We start from the raw sequence: 17,631 nt of genomic DNA, 5'->3' as shown, positions 1-17,631 counted from the left end.
TATATATATACATATATATAAATATAAATGCCTCTGTGAGGTCCAGAAGCATCCGGTGCACTCATTCATACCGACAACTATTTAACTGCTGGCTCAAAGCTACTGCAGTCTTTAGCAATAAGAATACAGTTGAGATGAGATGAGTTGAGACCGGCATGAATCTTTTGCGTCTTTGCCGTCTCTACGGGAATTCCTCTTAGGTTTTGCGCTACAAAAAGTCCTTGTAATGTTTGTCGGCAGACGTTTAAACAAGTGCGTTAACATTACGTACAATCATTCACCACAAGGTGCTTTAGAGCTGAAAACCTGGATAAGATGATGCTCTGTTGGGCTGAAAGTAAAAAAAATATATATACTTTTTTTTTCATATCGTGAAAGTGCTGACGTAGATTACGGGGACAATTGTAATTACCGTTTAGTAAGTCAACATGACGTACTAGCATGTGTTATGTAATTATGACCAACGGCACTATGAGGAACCGTAATACGACAATGGATTAAAAAGTTTTTTATTCGTTTTATCTATTGTTGGGTGCATTGGTGGTAACCCGAAAATAAGCATGTGTGGGTAAGCCGTAATCAACCGGATATTGAATACGTGATCAGGTTTGTCAACATTTTTATGTCCGGATATACCACCTAGTAAGCGGTGTTCAGTGTGACCAAAGAGAGGAAACCGGAAGAAGGTTTTATATGCGTACTCTATCCCTTTTTCGAGTTATTTGCGAATTATATTCCTTGGAAATTTTAGTTCTTTGTTTAGTTTTGCTAAGAAGTGATGGTATGGAAAAAACTGTTTTTGGTAGGATGAAAAACGGCTCGTGGATAATTAAAGGGACAGATTTGGATTTTTTGTGGATTAGTGGAGTTAATGCTGTTTTCATGCTAAATTCCGGGTTAAATATAACGATTTTGAATTTTTTGATTCATTCGACTTGTTTTTGATTTTGATGACTTCAATATGAAAGGAGAAAAATTTCTTCCCAGCACAGAACCCTGTGTCTCGATTTTCTGTACGATTTCATAGACGACGATCCTGACCAAAATTAACGTCCATTGGATGTTTGGAAACCTCGGGAATATCATACCCCGAGTTCAAAAATAATTCCGATTTTAGACTTTAAATACAAGATTTTGAGGTTTATTTCGATTTGTCTTCATTCAAAATTCATATAAATAAGAATTCGGCCAAATTTCATTTTGTGTGACTTTTTGCAACTTTTAGGTATAAATGAGGTTACAATTTTTTTTTCTAGTACACAGAAGCTCTGTGTCTAGATTTACTATCTATTGTCTATAGAATTTCTTAGAGGACGATTTTTGAGCGAAATTGAGGCGTCCGTTGGATTTTTGGAAACATTCTAGCGCAGAGAAGTGAAATCTTATGAAAATTGTGATTTTTCTGATTAGAAATTTTTTTTTTTAAACAAAATTGATTGTGTCAATTCATCAGATCTCTGAATTTTGAATTTTTGAACTTATCTAAAAATGAATAGCCATCGTAAGAAATAGAATTTGTCCATTTGAATTTTTCCAACGTCCAAAATTATTATTTTGGTGGTCAATGAGCCCATTAGTAATCATATTTGATTTTTTTTCTGTGTTGGAATTGTAATTTTGAAATTTTTAGACCCATCTATCGATAGAGTTGTCATTCTAATAAATATAATTCTTAATAGCTGTCTTTTATCGCTACTCTGAGAACCCAAAAGTTTGAAATTATGATTCTGGCGGCCAAAGACCCTTCTAACAACCGGATAAAATTAACAGAACATATGTTTAGAAGCCTAGTTAAATAATGTCCTAAGATCTACAGAAACTTTTTATCTTATCGAAAGAAAAAATTTTAAATTATAAAAAAATTCCAAAGTATAATGACCAAAAATGAACAATAACAATTTTTGATTCTTTTTAATTCGTAAATATTTTAATTATAAAAAATAAATATTTTTTACAAACTCTATTAATTTTATTAAACAATGAAAGAAAAAAATAAAATTATACGTCAGTTTCTGACATCTGAATTAATTTTATAAAATAAATATAAAATACAGTTTGAGGTATTTGTCAGAGATATTAATTTTATTTAATATTATACAATGTTTGTACAAATAAAAGAAACCTATAGAAATTTTATATTAAAAGAATTTTATAATTACGTTATTTTGAATAAAGAATTTAAAAGGAAAAAAAAAAATTCTATTAATAGAATGAAAGAATTTTTTTTATACTAAAATAAATTGAAGTAACAGTGCCACAGTAACAGGTATGTCAAAAATTCCGAGTGATGTATCATCCCACCTACAATTGCGCAACTGTATTTAGCGAGATGATTCAACTCTGGGATAGTCTGAGAGTTTTTGAACCAGGGTAGGGTTTGTTGCGCTACTAATTTTATTTAAAAGTTTCTTCAGGTTAATGCTTCTTTGGATTTTTTATTTTATAAAAGATTTCATTTTTTATTACGACTGTCAAAATCAGTTCATTATTTTGGATTAATATATATTAGGGTGCGTCATTTCGGAACAACATTTTTTTTTTAAGTGCATGTGGAAAAAATCATAGTTCAACACAAAAAAAAAATTTTTCGCGCCAAAAAAAAAATCTTTGTCGATTACAGACGTAGCTTATTTGAAAAATCGATTTTCCCATTTAAATCCTTAACAAATCGATGGATCGAATAGATTGATACATATTTTTGTAAAAAAATTTAACGCTCTACAAAAAAGGGCTCTTATCATTTTTTGATAAATCCATCTTTTCAAAAGTCATTAGAGCTCGGAGTAAAGTTGGAGATCTTTTTACTTTTCCAGTGAAACTATCAGTCTTATCAAAAAATGTCATTAGAACTTTTTGTAGATAATTTTATTCTCTACAAATTATTATCAGTAAAGTTTTTTCGGATTCCGCATTGTTTTCTAGTTATTTTCATTTTAATTTCAAGCTTCTAAAAAAGTGATTCTGATCGATTTCAAGAGCTCGACATTAAAATGGGAATAACTAGAAGACAATGCGGAATTTTAAAAAACTTTGTTAATAATAATTTGTAGAGAATAAAATTATCTACAAAAAGTTCTAATGACATTTTTTGATAAGACTGATAGTTTCACCAGAAAAGTAAAAAGATATCCAACTTTACTCCGAGCTGAATGATCATTTTTTTAATTGAATTTTTTTTTTATAAAAATTATAAAAAACCCATTAATCAGTTTAAGTGAGCGACTAGTGGTACTGATGGGGTTTAGGGTCTTTTACCTTATATACATATTTATATATATATGTATTAAAACTTGTGATTCCCCCAGTGTCTTATGATTCATCCGTGGAACGTGAGAAATACGTGCGAGCCAACGTTTTACTCTGGTTCTATTTCTATTTCTAGACACTACATATCTATATAAATATATATATGTATGTAAATATATATACATACACTTACTAACTCTTACTATCTGTTTGTTACTGATAATAGTAAGTTAGTGTCTCTATAATTACTAATAGCTGTCACTTTTTGTTTTCAAAAATTCTCAATCCGTCGACCCTGGGGTCTATTTATTTGAGGCTTATTTTTATTGTTTTTTTTTTTAACATCAATTTGCTATAAAAATAATGAATGCTTAATCTATTTTAGTGTAATATATATTTATTTAGTAAAACTATTTAAATTCTCATAGTTAAATTTGTCTACTTCATTCCTATCTTGCGCTAGATATTTTAGTGATGACTATTTGGCAAAGAAAATATAACTTGGTTATATTCTTAAAGTGCTATTAACCCTACTACACATGCAAGTGTCAAACTTTAATAGTTTGTGCCAACCGGGTCTTGAATATTTTAAAAAATATTTATTTTTAACAAAATAAGAAAAACTTGCATTCCGGCTCTTTATAGCTGTCACTGAAAAATTGTCTGGGGATTTTTGTAAAATAAAAAACTGGTGAAATATGTCATACATATGAACTAAAGTTCATGTAAGATACAAAACATGAATTTTTATATTTTTCATGGGCAAAAATAAAAAAAGAGCGAATCTGCGAAATTTAAAAATTTCATTTAATTTTCTTGAAATTTACATTTTTTTTTTTTTTTGACAGAAATCTTGAAATATATCATGTATATCTACAAATATATATCTAAGACGTCAAAAATATTTTTTTTGTTTTTTTTTAAGTAAAAATAAAAAAAGCGCGAACCCGCGAAATTCAAAAATTTCATTTAATTTTCTTGAAATTTAGATTTTTTTTTGACAGAAATCTTGAAATATATCATATATATCTACAAATATATATCTAAGACGTCAAAAATATTTTTTTTGTTTTTTTTTTTTTTTTTAAGTAAAAATAAAAAAAGCGCGAACCCGCGAAATTTAAAAATTTCTTCAATTCAATTTTCTTAAAATTTAGATTTTTTTTTTGACAGAAATCTTGAAATATATCATATATATATGAACAAATATATATAACAGACGTCAAAAAAATTTTTTTTATTTTTTGAAGCAAAAATAAAAAACCGGGAAATTTAAAAATTTAAAACTTTCTAAAATCCATAGGGTTTTTCAGTGACATAAAAAAACTGTTGAAATGTATCATATGTATGTACAAAGTTTGAATACGATGATTCACAGCCTGAGGATATTCCTGGCAGTGCGTGACGTATTAATAATGCAATTTGCGCGCGCGAGATGCTATTTCTGTGGACGGAATCCCGTCTGTTAAGTGTATACATATATATATGTATATGTATATATAGTTAGAAGAGTTTAAGCCTAATGTAATATAAAAGGAGGAATCCCTCTTACTTTCTTCAGTACAATGGATCTCAGGCCATTCCTGCTCATGGCTCATACTCCTCATGCTGCATTACACGCTGCGTCGGTGTTTTCATCTGCATTGCATATGTTACCTCCATATACAGGATGAATTATTTTTATTTTTATTTTTAAACTCGTAAATGTATTATTGTACGTAAGATCTATCCCGCCTTGCAAGTCTTGGCGCCAGTATTCAACCACTAAAATAAATGCTATTAATAAATAGCTTTCAAAATTTAATCCTCTGATCAAATTTTATAATTTTATATATAAAAAAAATATATAAATATTTTTTGAGGCTTTATAGTTTGAAAAAAAAAAAAAATTTATGAAATAGAATAGACATCATAGAAAATATAAACACATTGAAGGTACACGGATGTGCTCAATAGAACGAATGAATAAGAATACAATGGAAGTGGTACACAGCTGGCACATGCTCACTTATATTCTACTAACAACGAATTCAAGAAATTCAACCTCCTCACGTGCTATGATACATCCCATTAATATTTAACCTATTATTTTATTTTTTTTTTATATGAAAAAAAATTTTATTTTTGATGTCAATTTTTTCATATTTTTTTTTAAGCCCGCTGAAAAAAAAAAGTTTTTAAAAGTTAACTTCAAAATTTAAGACTATAAAGAAAAGTCGAAACTAAAAAAAAAATTTTGAATTTTATGGAAATTTTTCCCGTAGAATTGAAAATTTTTTTAATTTTTCTGACCATAAAAAAAAGTTAGGGTTTAAATATTCAAAGAAAATGATATTTTCTCACTACTCATATTTACTTTGTTTCAGCATCAAAAGAAAAAGATTCTTTGTACATATGTATTTTTTAATGCACATTGTTCATTCATAGACACATATTTTACTCAACTCTCTTTACGCTCGACACAGCCATTTGCTTAAACAAAAAAAAATAATTCCAACCCTCTTGCACATGTGTTATGCTCCCTTCTGACTGACAAAAGGTTCTCATAACGTTTGTACAAAATATCTTGTTACATTAGACATAGACAAACCTTCAACGAGGGATTTAAATTAAAGCGTACCCTAGTTTTTAAATATTGTTCATACTTTTCATAGAAAATAACTCTAAGAAATTCACTGATTACATATTATACATCATATATTATGTATAGTTAGAGAATTTTTTGTATTGCCATAAGTCAAAATTTAGAATTATTTATTTGAGGACCGCTGGTTTAAATTATGCGCACGTGCTCTAAATCTTCCACCTGCTCAATTTAAATTGAAATTTATTTTATTTTATTTTCAATCTTTTCGATTTTTTTTCTTTGTATTTTAATTTTAAAAAAAACAAATTTGGTTTTTCAAAGACTCAAAAGAATTTTAAGCCGAAAAATAATAAATTTTCTCGACCGAAAACTGAAACTGAAAACTAACGGCCGAAATTTGGCCAAAAGATTGTGTATTATTTTATTTTTTAAAAAATATGCCCGAAAATGGACTGATTCAATTTTTCAGTCAATTTTCGGCATGTTCATTAAAAATAACATAATTTCGGTGTGATTTCATTCAAATTTCGATATCTTTGAATAAAATTTTCGGTTTTTGATGTGATTTCATCAAAATTTCGACATTTTCCAATAAAATTAGTAAATTTGGTCGGAATTCAGCCTCTTTGAATATAATTTTTATGTTTTCAGTATGATTTCGTTCAAATTTCGATATTTTTCAATAAAATTTTCGGTTTTCAGTGTGATTTCATTCAAATTTCGACCTTTTCCAACAAAATTCGTAGCTTTAGCATGATTTCATTTGGATTTCAGCCTCTTTGAATAAAATTTTTATGTTTTCGGCGTGATTTCGTTCAAATTTCGATGTGTGAATTAAATTTTCGGTTTTTAATGTGATTTCATTCGAATTTCGGCCTTTTCCAATAAAATTAGTGATTATGGCCTGATTTCATTCGAATTTCGGCCTTGTTAAATGAAATTTTCGGTTTTTCTTTTCAGCCAAATGATATAACCCGTTAGCGAAATGAAAAATCAGTTAAAAATTTTCTAGAGTAAATGGACATATTTTGAAACTAAATATAATGAAAATTGATCGTATATTTTTGTTATTCATAAAATGAAAGGAAAAACTCTCAGAAAAATTTCTATGGTTCACTAAAGATGTCAATAGAGTATTAGACATGTGGACAAGTAGATTTCGAATATAAATTTGAGTCAGTAAATGCATTTACATCAACCCAAGAACAATGCTTCTGTAAAAGTGTCGATAAGATCAAAAGTGACGGTAGTTTTTATAAGAGGGTGATTGGGTACTTGTTATAATAATAAACCCGCAACTGATACAATCATTGTGTGCGGTAAACAACCCCTACAATTTTAACATTTTTCCCCTAGTTCTTACACGGATAAGTAAACACCACGTCACACCATTGCTTTTGTGCGATAAATATATAAGGGACACGAGCTAATGTATCCCGTGTGCCACGTGTGTCAAAATTGACGTACACAATATATGAAATAAATAGTTTTAACTATTTATCAACTTCTGGTGACTGGGGTCTCATCTAAAGAAAATGAGAGGAAAATTTTCTGAACAAAAAAAATTTTTGGGTCTATATTTTTTTTTTAATTATCTGTCGATTTTTCTAAGGGCCAGATGTACTAAATAAATAATCGTAAATCTTGAGATGAATGGACTTTGAGTAAATTTCAAAAGATATTTATTTATTTTTCTTTTTTATATTTTTATAAAGGCACTTATAAATTTTTGGTAACAATTGTACCTTCGGTTACGAATATCTTATAAAATATATATAATAACTATACATCATAGGAGGTCATTGGAACGGAAATTTGATTCTCTACAACTTTTGTCTTTATAAAAAATTTTGTAAACTCATTTTTTTCAAAGTTAGCATCATTTCAAAAATTTGATCTTTTCTTTTTTTACTTTTGAAACATTTTTTAAATTTCAAATCGCTGTATCTTTTGAACTATCAATTCTATGGCATTTGTCATGAGGAACAAAATTGTAGAGAATTAAATTTCCTACAATTTTGGTATCAATAAAAATTTTCGTAAGACCAATAGTTCAAAAGTTATTGCAAGTTTCGCATCCAGACAATTAATAATTAAAATTTTTTTCAAATTCAAGTCGGTCGCATCTTTTAAATTTTTTATCTACAAAATTTTTTGTAAATTCAAAATTTTAGGGAATCGAATGACCTTTTTCATGACTATAAGCAAGTATATATTTTTTGAATACTCGGCAAAATATTACATATCTAGAATTAAAATATATATAAATTATAAAATAAATGAACAATAAAAATAATAATGATAAATAAAATGTTGAATTAAAAAAGATTTAGTAATAAATCAAGATAAATCAAAGTTATAAAAATAGTAATTGTAACATGAAAGAACATATCACGATTGTAATTGTAACGTAATAAAATGAATGAATAGTGAACGCGTGAGAAGTGCACCAGCAATAATATAAGAAATATAAGGAGCAGTTGGTAGTTAGTAGTTGTTGATTAACATCAATAATCTCCCAAGCAGTCGCTGTCAAACACAAAGAGAGTGGGCGTACAATTGGTTTAATCGGTATGATGGGAACAGACAAATATAAATAAAATGATCGTTAACAGAGATCAGGCTAGAGTTCATTGTTTAATATAATTTCGAGAGCTTACAGATGTTACATACAATCTAAATCATTTTTTTTTTTTTTTTTTTTTTTTTAGTAATTGAGGTAACTCGGTCACTAAATTAATAAGTAGGCCATTTCTCGTTTTTTAGACGAATAATCGTGTTTTTAAACATATTCACAAATTTCAAATATTCGTAACCGAGACGTTGGCAAACTTGCGCGCGTACTAGAGTATGGACTAGTAAGACTTGGGTTCGAATCCCACTGTAGTCAAAAAAATTAGTCAGGGTTTAATTTCGACAGATTTTTTAATTTTATGTTCTGTTAACACAAAAATTTATATGAAATTTGAAAAAATATATAGAAAAGTATTGTAAGAAATATTAGGATATGAAATAAAAAAAAATAATTTTTTTGGAGTAGGAAAATTTTTTTTTTAATCTATAATACGAAAATTTTCTACGGGAGAGTAAAAGATTTTTCCGCCAAAAATTTCTTTATTTTTGGGTGAGAAAAAATTAATTTTCTACACGGAAAAAAATGATGCTCAAAATTTTAATAGTTTGTAGTTTATTTTCAACTTGAAATTAGTATATTCGATACTAATATCAAACCAGGATCATTATATATATTACAAAATGACTATTATTTATATTAAAATTTGATACACATAGAAGAGCTAAATTTGTAAATTCGTATATTAAAATTAATATGAAAAAGAATCGATAAATTGATATCTACAGTTATTACTATTCAAATAAACAGAAAAATTTTAAAAATGAGGAACCGAAAAATTAGTAAACGTACATATTAATATATAAAGATCTAGTATACGAATTTTTCATTTTATTATTTACCACTTATTCGATATATGTATATAATAAATTAATTTATAATAACGAATAAATAAAATTTTATATTAATTATTAGTCAATGGGATAGAATTTATAAAATAAGAGTTTAAAATTTTGGGTATTTTTATGAGCAACAATCAGTATCTAGTATACTAATTTTTCATTTTATTATTTACCACTTATTCGATTTATGTATATTGTAAATTAATTTATAATGATGAATAAATGATATTTTAAGCTAATAATTGATCAGTGACATCGAATTTATAAAATAAAAGTTTGTAACTTTTGGAATTTTCGGCTGGAAAAATCAGTATCTAAGATAGCAATTCTTAATTTTACCAATCATTACTTTTTAATAGATTATGCCATAAATTAATAAACTTCCACTAATAAGTGACGTATTATACCTAAAAGTAATAATATTTCCTTACTTTTTCAAATAATTGACAGCAGGAATCTACAAAAATTAGTAAACTACTTTGCATTAAGCACATAATAGTACTAATTATTGATAACAGATTCCACTTTTTACTATTATTTATTAATTTTTAATATTCTGTTTTTTCCATGCCGTCGTATTTACAAACTTAGTCCTGTTGCAGCATTTTTTTTTTTCGTTTGACATTTTGCCATAACTCAAAAATTTATCTCTGCTCTCATTCATCTGATATAAAAAATGAATTAATCTGTGATTGATTATCCGCCTTATCATCAAGTCTCTGAACTTTAGACCATCTTAACCAAAGATAAAAATGATAAATAGGATTTTCTCAATGAATTTTCTTACCGATCCCTTGGTGGGCTCGCTGGGTGTCCCTCGTCAAAGCACATTCCTGTCTCTTTTACACCCTAACAATTGTCCTATCTTTAGTATCTACAGTTAAGTCACTGTACCCTACTTGTAGTTATTATAGTGCAGTGGTCTTGTTGCTTTGCTTCACTTAACTTTTTTTTACCTTTCCCGGAAAATAGACCTGGGAGATCGCAAGACGTAAAAAGCCGCTTTGAAGCATAATAACTTAAAAAAAAAAAAAAATATATATATATATATATATATATATATATATATATAATATATATAAATGCTTTTCATAATTTTACTTCAAACAGATCCGCTTTCTCAGAAAATTTTTTATTACTCAATTTTTTATAATAAATTTTTCCTGATATATTTTCTCAGTAAAATTATTTGAAAAAAAATTGATTTGATCCTTTAATGGATTTAAAATTTTATTTTTTTATACCGTAAATAATAATTTAAAAAAATTTAATTACCAGTAGGATAAAAAATATAAATATATATATTTACGTAACGATAAATTTGTATTATATCGTAGGATTATTCGAAAGGGCTATAAAAATCAGTCTCGTGCACAAGTCGCTCGGATGAAACTGGTTCCCTAAAAATATCTTAACCAGGAGCAAGACACGATTACATTAGACTTTAAAATTTGCTCCCTTAAAAAAAAAAAAAATACATTTTTTGCTCGAATTCCCACCGCAGTCAACATGACAATTTATAATAATAATAATAATTATTATTATTATTATTATTGTTATTATTGTTAGTTGATTTGTAGCGAGAATAAAGTTAATGAAATATTTACCGTCTCCAGAAAGTTTCTTTATAAATTGTCATTTTAAATTCTTACATACTGTATACATACACAGTATAAGTTGGTTATTTTCAATATATAGTAATACGGCCTCGGCCGTCCTTGCCCCGTGTATTCCGTGTATAGTGATGTAGTTTATACTGGATAACATACGTCCGTTACCAACTACTAACAGCTCAAAAAACATTTCTGCACCAACTGCTTGTTGTTGTTTGTTATATATATATATATATATATATATATATGTATATGTATATGTATATATGTTGCTTCCATTCGGATTAGAAAGGAACGTTTTATTTCGTTCGTATGCGTAGGAGGGAAAGTTACTTTACAAAGTCCCTTCTCATTTGCAATCGATGCAATAAAAAAATTTCTTTTTTTTTTTTTTTGGATTTTTAATTCAAAAAATTATTTGATCTTTATACAACTTTACAAGATGTTAAATAAAAATTTGTATGTAGAATTAGGGTAATATGTATTTTTTTTTCTTTTTTGTATAGTCAGGAGTGAAAAAAAATTTTTGAAAATTTTCTTGACAAAAATTTTTTTTTGAATGACAGTTCAAAAAATTAATTAATGAAATTTAATTAATTAAAAATTTATACTCAGGATTTGGTGGTATGGATTTTTTTTTTAATAGGAATAAAAAAATTTTTTGGAAAATTTTTTTATATCATTTTTTTAATGATAATTCAAAAAATTAATTAATGAAATTTAATTAATTAAAAATTTATACTCAGGATTTGGTGGTATGGATTTTTTTTAATAGGAATTAAAAAAATTTTCTGAAAATTTTTTTATATCATTTTTTTAATGACAATTCAAAAAATTTTTTTGACTACAAATTTATACTTTTGATTCGATAATTTTTTTTTTAAATAATTATTTATAGAAAAAAAAAATTTTGGATTTTCTTGGATAGAAAATTTTAAACTTTTAAAAAAAAAAATAATGACAAGAAAATGATGAGTTGTATTATAGAAAAAAATGATTAAAAGGGTAATTAAAAAATAATTATTTAACGTTTATTTATATATTTTTTAAAAGTAATAAAAATAAATAATAAAATAGTGAGGAGAAGGGAAGTAGTTATAGCGGCAGTTGGTTCTCACTATCACCAGCACCAGCAAGCAGTTAAATTTATTTCTTATATTAACTTTGATGACGGTGGTGTGCACGTTAAGTACGTACCGATTGGAATTCTATAGATGGTACAAAGCTAGACGGCGATACAACCTGAGGATGAAAAGGATCAGTAGAGACGGACTTCCTCAGATTGAATCACACGAGCCGCCGAAGGTTTACTCGCTCGCGACTGATGTGTCGCGGTCGAGGCAACTTTATGGCTAGAGTATCTGACTATTGCCACTGTTAATCAGAGTTTAAATCCCCCTAAAAACTCCCCCCCGGATCCTATTAAGTTCATTATTGCGCGTCGCCAATAATGCTCATTTCTATCTCTACACACTTCTTATTTATTTAATTTTTTTTTTTTTTTTTTTTATATCTATTTATTTATCTTTACTTGCTTCTCTACTGTTATGTGCGCTCATCCGGTCATTTATATTGCTACGTGTAGACGTGCCATTGGACTTTTATTTTATCCCTTTTGTATGCCGACTATAAAAAATTATTCTTTATATTTAATTACTATTTTTTTTTTATTAACAAATACTTATTTATAAATTTTTTATAGTCATACTTTTAGTATGTCCACAATAGAACACATATGTAATTTTTTATATAAAATATTTTTTTTTATATATTTATTAAAATTTTGAGTTTTGATACTTTGCCTGATTCAAAAAAAAAAAATGAGGCAAAATTTCTTATTTTAAAATTCAAATTTTGTCTCCTGTGCACTTGAACTTTGAAATTTAAATTAAACCCATATGAAAAAATATATGGTTAAAATATATAAAATCATATATGTTTGCAACAAAAAAATATATGATATATTATACTGTATATTATAAAAAATCATATAGAGATTTTTGCCGATTTAATATAAAATTATATACAGTAGTAAATATATGTATTTCATATATGTAACTTATATTTTTTTTATATTAAGCCATATATACATTTACATTTACCTTATAATATATTGTATTGATATATTTCCTTTTATATTCAAAAAATAAAAATTTTTATATGAAATGAAATATATGGTAGCATATAATTTATATTATATATGCCACCATATATTTTCTTTGTTATATTTAAGCATATATTTTATTCGGTGTATGTATATGTATATGGGTATATTATATATTCGCTTAAAATTAACTAATTTCGATAATTTTATCTGCAATTTAAAGAGTATATTAAAATTTATATCTAATTTAATTGGAGTGGGTCATAAATATAAGAAACTTTTTTTTTCCATACATAATATAAATATATGTTTTTATATATGATCAGAATATATTTTTCGTATATGATAGAAATATATATTTTTATGTATGATAAAAATATAGTTTTTGTATATGACAAGAATATATATTTTCATATATGATGAAAATATATTTTTTTTATATGATTGACATATGTATTTTATATATGCTAAATATATACGGACTCGTATATGATGAATATTATATTTTTTAATATATCAAAAAATATAGTTATAATATAATTCGCCACATATATTATCTGATATTTATCATATATTTTGACCATATATGTTATTTTTATACGGGAATACTTATATATAAATTTTTATATTTATATTTTTAGTATGTCCACAATAGACCACATAGTTTTTTATTAAAAAATTTCATATAAAATATTTTTTAAATATTTATCAAAATTTTGAATTTTAATATTTACATGTACCCATAATAAGACATTATTTTTTTTTTTTTAGTTTGTCCCATTTTGCCCGACATTGAAAAAAAAAAAGGCAAAATTTATCTGTTGGAAATTCCCATTCTGTCTACTGTGCACTTGAACTTTAAAACTCAAAGTAAATATGTCTTTATAACTCAAACACTAAAATAATCTATTCAAATTTAACTAGTCGAAAATTTTGAAAGGATTTTTACCTGAAATTATCCTAAAAGCATTCATTACCCTTATATTAGATAAACAATGGCTACGCAATAATGGACATAATCGTCGAGTAGCTCAACACTAATATAAACCTTTCAGTTTTATAACTTGCGTTCATAATTTGCAGTCATAAATCTAAAATTTAAATCCTATAATGAGAAATTTTTAAATTCATATGAAATGATGACTAAGAATGTCATTTAAATTTTTACCCCAGAACAGCATCATTATAGAAATCAATAAGGAGTTAAATTTAGTGACGTTGATAATAGACTAGGTAATTAAAGGTCAGCAGCAATAACCGAATTTTTGAATTTTGCACGAGACAATTTTGAACTTTGAATTATTGACGTAAAATTATTTTTGAAATTTATTAAAAATCATAAATTATGAAAAAAAAATTATTTTGAAAAAATGCACTTATAGCTTTTTCGATTTTCTACAGGTGCATTTTTTTAGTTTTTTTTTTTTTAATTTTTGCCCCTACTTTTAGTTGCGTTAATTATAAAATTATGATATTAAAGTCAGCATACGTCAAATTATTTTTGAAATTTATTAAAAATGACAAATTGTAAAAAAAAAAAAATTTTGAAAAAATGCACTTATAGCTTTTTCAATTTTTTACATGTGCATTTTTTTAGTTTTTTTTTTTTGTAATTTTTGCCCCTACTTTTAGTTGCGTTAATTATAAAATTATGATACTAAAGTCAGCATACGTAAAATAATTTTTGAAATTTATAAGGAGTGTTAAATTGTAAAAAAAAAATTATTTTGAAAAAATGCACTTATGGTTTTTTCAATTTTCTACATGTGCATTTTTTTAGTTTATTTTTTTTTTAAATCAAATTGTTAAAAAAAAAATCAAAAATTCTTAATTGTCAGCCAACTTCAAAATAATCAATTACTTTAATTTAGTGATACGAGGAAGTTAAATTTAAATAAATTTTTTTTTGCTAATGACTCTTAATACCAGAAAATTAACAATAGAATTTTAAAAAACCGGAAGACCGGATAAAAGTACGGAAAAGAAACTGAGATTGTTATCCGTGAGATGGTAAAAAGTATCTAGTTATTGTTGTTGTCGTTGTTGTTAAGATAGTTTAAATAAAAATAGAGACAGTTATAAACCGTCAGGTGAAAAAGTGACGATAAAACATGACACTTGAATCTTGTCAACGATCACGCGTGATTACAGCGACGAGCTATGAATAATACGATGCATAATTCATTTATTTAATGTATAGAAGAATTTACCGTAGATGTTACGCGTTAATGGTCATATATATGTATATATTTATAAATATGTGTGTAGACGAAATAAGTGCGTGCTCTCGATGCCGAGTGAAATCAGGTAATCTTGATAAGGATAAGGATTATCGCGATCAAAGTCCATTTATTAAATATGTCGCATTTATCTTACGATCAACAAAATCATCCATCTGATGTAAAATTTTTTAATTTTATTTAAGAATGGGCGGGAAACAAATTTTTCATTATGATTTGAAAATTTTAATTTTTTTAGGTCTAGAAAAAATTTCTCAACCCAAAAAATTTTTTTTTTGTGTCTCAAAAAAATTTTGTTTTCAATTTATGATGAAAAAAATTTTATGTTGAAGTTAGCCGACGTCTAAAAGTTTTTTGATTTTTTTTTTAAACGATGAATTATAAAAAAAAAAATATTTGAAAAAATTGCACTTATATTTTTTTTTATTTTCTACATGTGCATTTTTTCATTTTTTTTTTTTTCTGTCATTAATTTGTTGGAAAACAAAATCCGAAAATTTTTAATTTATGTGTTGATGGAGTAAACAGATAAATTAAAAATTATTAATTAATGAATTAAATAATTTTAAAAAATGCACTTTTGGATTTTGAAATTTTTTAAATGCCCATTTTTTAAAAATTTTATTTTATTAATTATTTACTTTATTTATTAATAATTTTAAATTCGTCCAATGTCTGCTATATTGACACTAAATTATGAATTTTCAAATTTGTTTTTCAACAAATCAGTGACAGAAAAAAAAAACCAAAAAAATGCACATGTAGTAAATTAAAAAAACTACAGGTGCCTTTTTTTCAAATATATTTTTTTTAATAATTTGTCATTTTAAAAAAAATCCAAAAATCAGACGTCGTCTTAAGTATCATAATTAATTGCAATTAATTATTCAAATAATTTGAAAATATTTTTAAAAATTAAACCCTCATGCGATTAAAGTACTTCGTCAATAATCGTAACTCCTCGGCAATCTTCGCGTCAAGTCGGGTCGCACTCGAGTGGGGCAGAGCTAGCGGCTCGTCAGTCTCCGGTCGTTCATTCGTGCGCCAGTCGTCGGAGTGAGTGGTCGTTTTAAATTTCTTACGTGTCAGTCGCTCCGTTAAACTTCGCATTCAAATAAATATTTTGTTTATCAGTTCCCAGTATCCGTAAAAAAAAACTTCAATAATAATAAATAAAAAAAAAAAAAACCCGCGAATTTTGAAAAAATTCGTATTTTCAAATGAAGTTTAAATTGAAAAATTTAGTGATGTGTGTTAAATTCAAATAATTAATTAAGTTTAACTCTTCGGACTTTCGCGGGCCGATATCGCGCCTCGCGGAAGTTTCTGACGAAATTTAAAAATAATTATTTTTAAAATTTGAATTTTTAAAATTGAATACTTTCAAATGATTTAGTGTGTGACTTTGTGATAACTAAGTTGTTATATATATATATATATTTATATATATATAAATATATATTTATTTTGTTTTTTTTTTTTTATACAAGTGAGTAACGATGACTGTAGACGGACTATTTGAAACGACCAGCATCCCAGGGCATCTCGCTCCCACGCCAGAAAGATTGGAGCGGCTTCTTTCAAAACAGACTTTAGATGAATTGTATGAAGTCGAGGAACAACCTTTTGCAAGGTAAAAATTTATATATTTATTATTAATTTAAATTATTGCTCTGATTTTAAAAAAAAATCTTTCTCGATCCCGAAGTTAATTTTTGAATTTTTTTTTCTTCAATAAATCAATTGCAAAAAAAAAAAACAAAAAAAATGCACATGTAGAAAATCGAAAAAGCTATAAGTGCATTTTTTCAAAATAATTTTTTTTTTTATAATTTATCATTTTTAATGAATTTCAAAAATTTTTTGACGTTTACTGACTAGTATTATAATTTTATAATCAATGCAATTAAAAGTAGGACTCAAAATTAAAAAAACAAAAAAAACTAAAAAAATGCACATATAGAAAATTAAAAAATCTATAAGTGCATTTTTTCAAAATAATTTTTTTTTTATAATATGTCATTTTGGAGAAATTTAAAAAATTATCTGACGTATGGAGTTCAGTATCCAATTTATTATTAATTAACGTAAAAGTGGGGATAAAAATTAAAAATAAAAAAAAAAAAAAGAAACTAAAAAAATGCACATGTAGAAAATTGAAAAATCTATAAGTGCAATTTTTCAAAAAATTTTTTTTTGTTGTAATTTGTCATTTTGGAGAAATTCAAAAAATTATTTGACGTTTGCTGAGTTCAGTATTAATTTTTAAATTAAGGCGGCTAAAAGTAGGAATAAAAATTAAAAAAGAAAGAAAAAAAAATCGGTTAGAAGTAGATTCAGATGTTATATTATGTCGAATGGCGGACA

General features: G+C 26.0%; 1 protein-coding gene across 2 annotated transcripts in view; it reads left to right on the top strand.

The window, feature by feature from the left end:
• Nucleotides 1-17,631, top strand: part of LOC103578532 (serine/threonine-protein kinase 17B) — an 80,435-nt gene that overhangs the window by 12,100 nt on the left and 50,704 nt on the right. The window contains exon 3 of one of the 2 annotated variants that reach the window (XM_014443784.2): nucleotides 16,755-16,897. In XM_014443784.2, coding sequence (XP_014299270.1) covers nucleotides 16,764-16,897 — 134 coding nt within the window. In that variant the 5' untranslated portion in view covers nucleotides 16,755-16,763. Of the gene's footprint in view, nucleotides 1-16,313; nucleotides 16,898-17,631 lie in introns of those variants that run through there. The other variant, XM_014443785.2, reaches the window with a different exon arrangement.

Source organism: Microplitis demolitor, chromosome 9, assembly GCF_026212275.2.
Source record: "Microplitis demolitor isolate Queensland-Clemson2020A chromosome 9, iyMicDemo2.1a, whole genome shotgun sequence".
Classification (NCBI taxonomy): domain Eukaryota; kingdom Metazoa; phylum Arthropoda; class Insecta; order Hymenoptera; family Braconidae; genus Microplitis; species Microplitis demolitor.
This window is presented reverse-complemented; position numbering and strand designations above follow the sequence as displayed.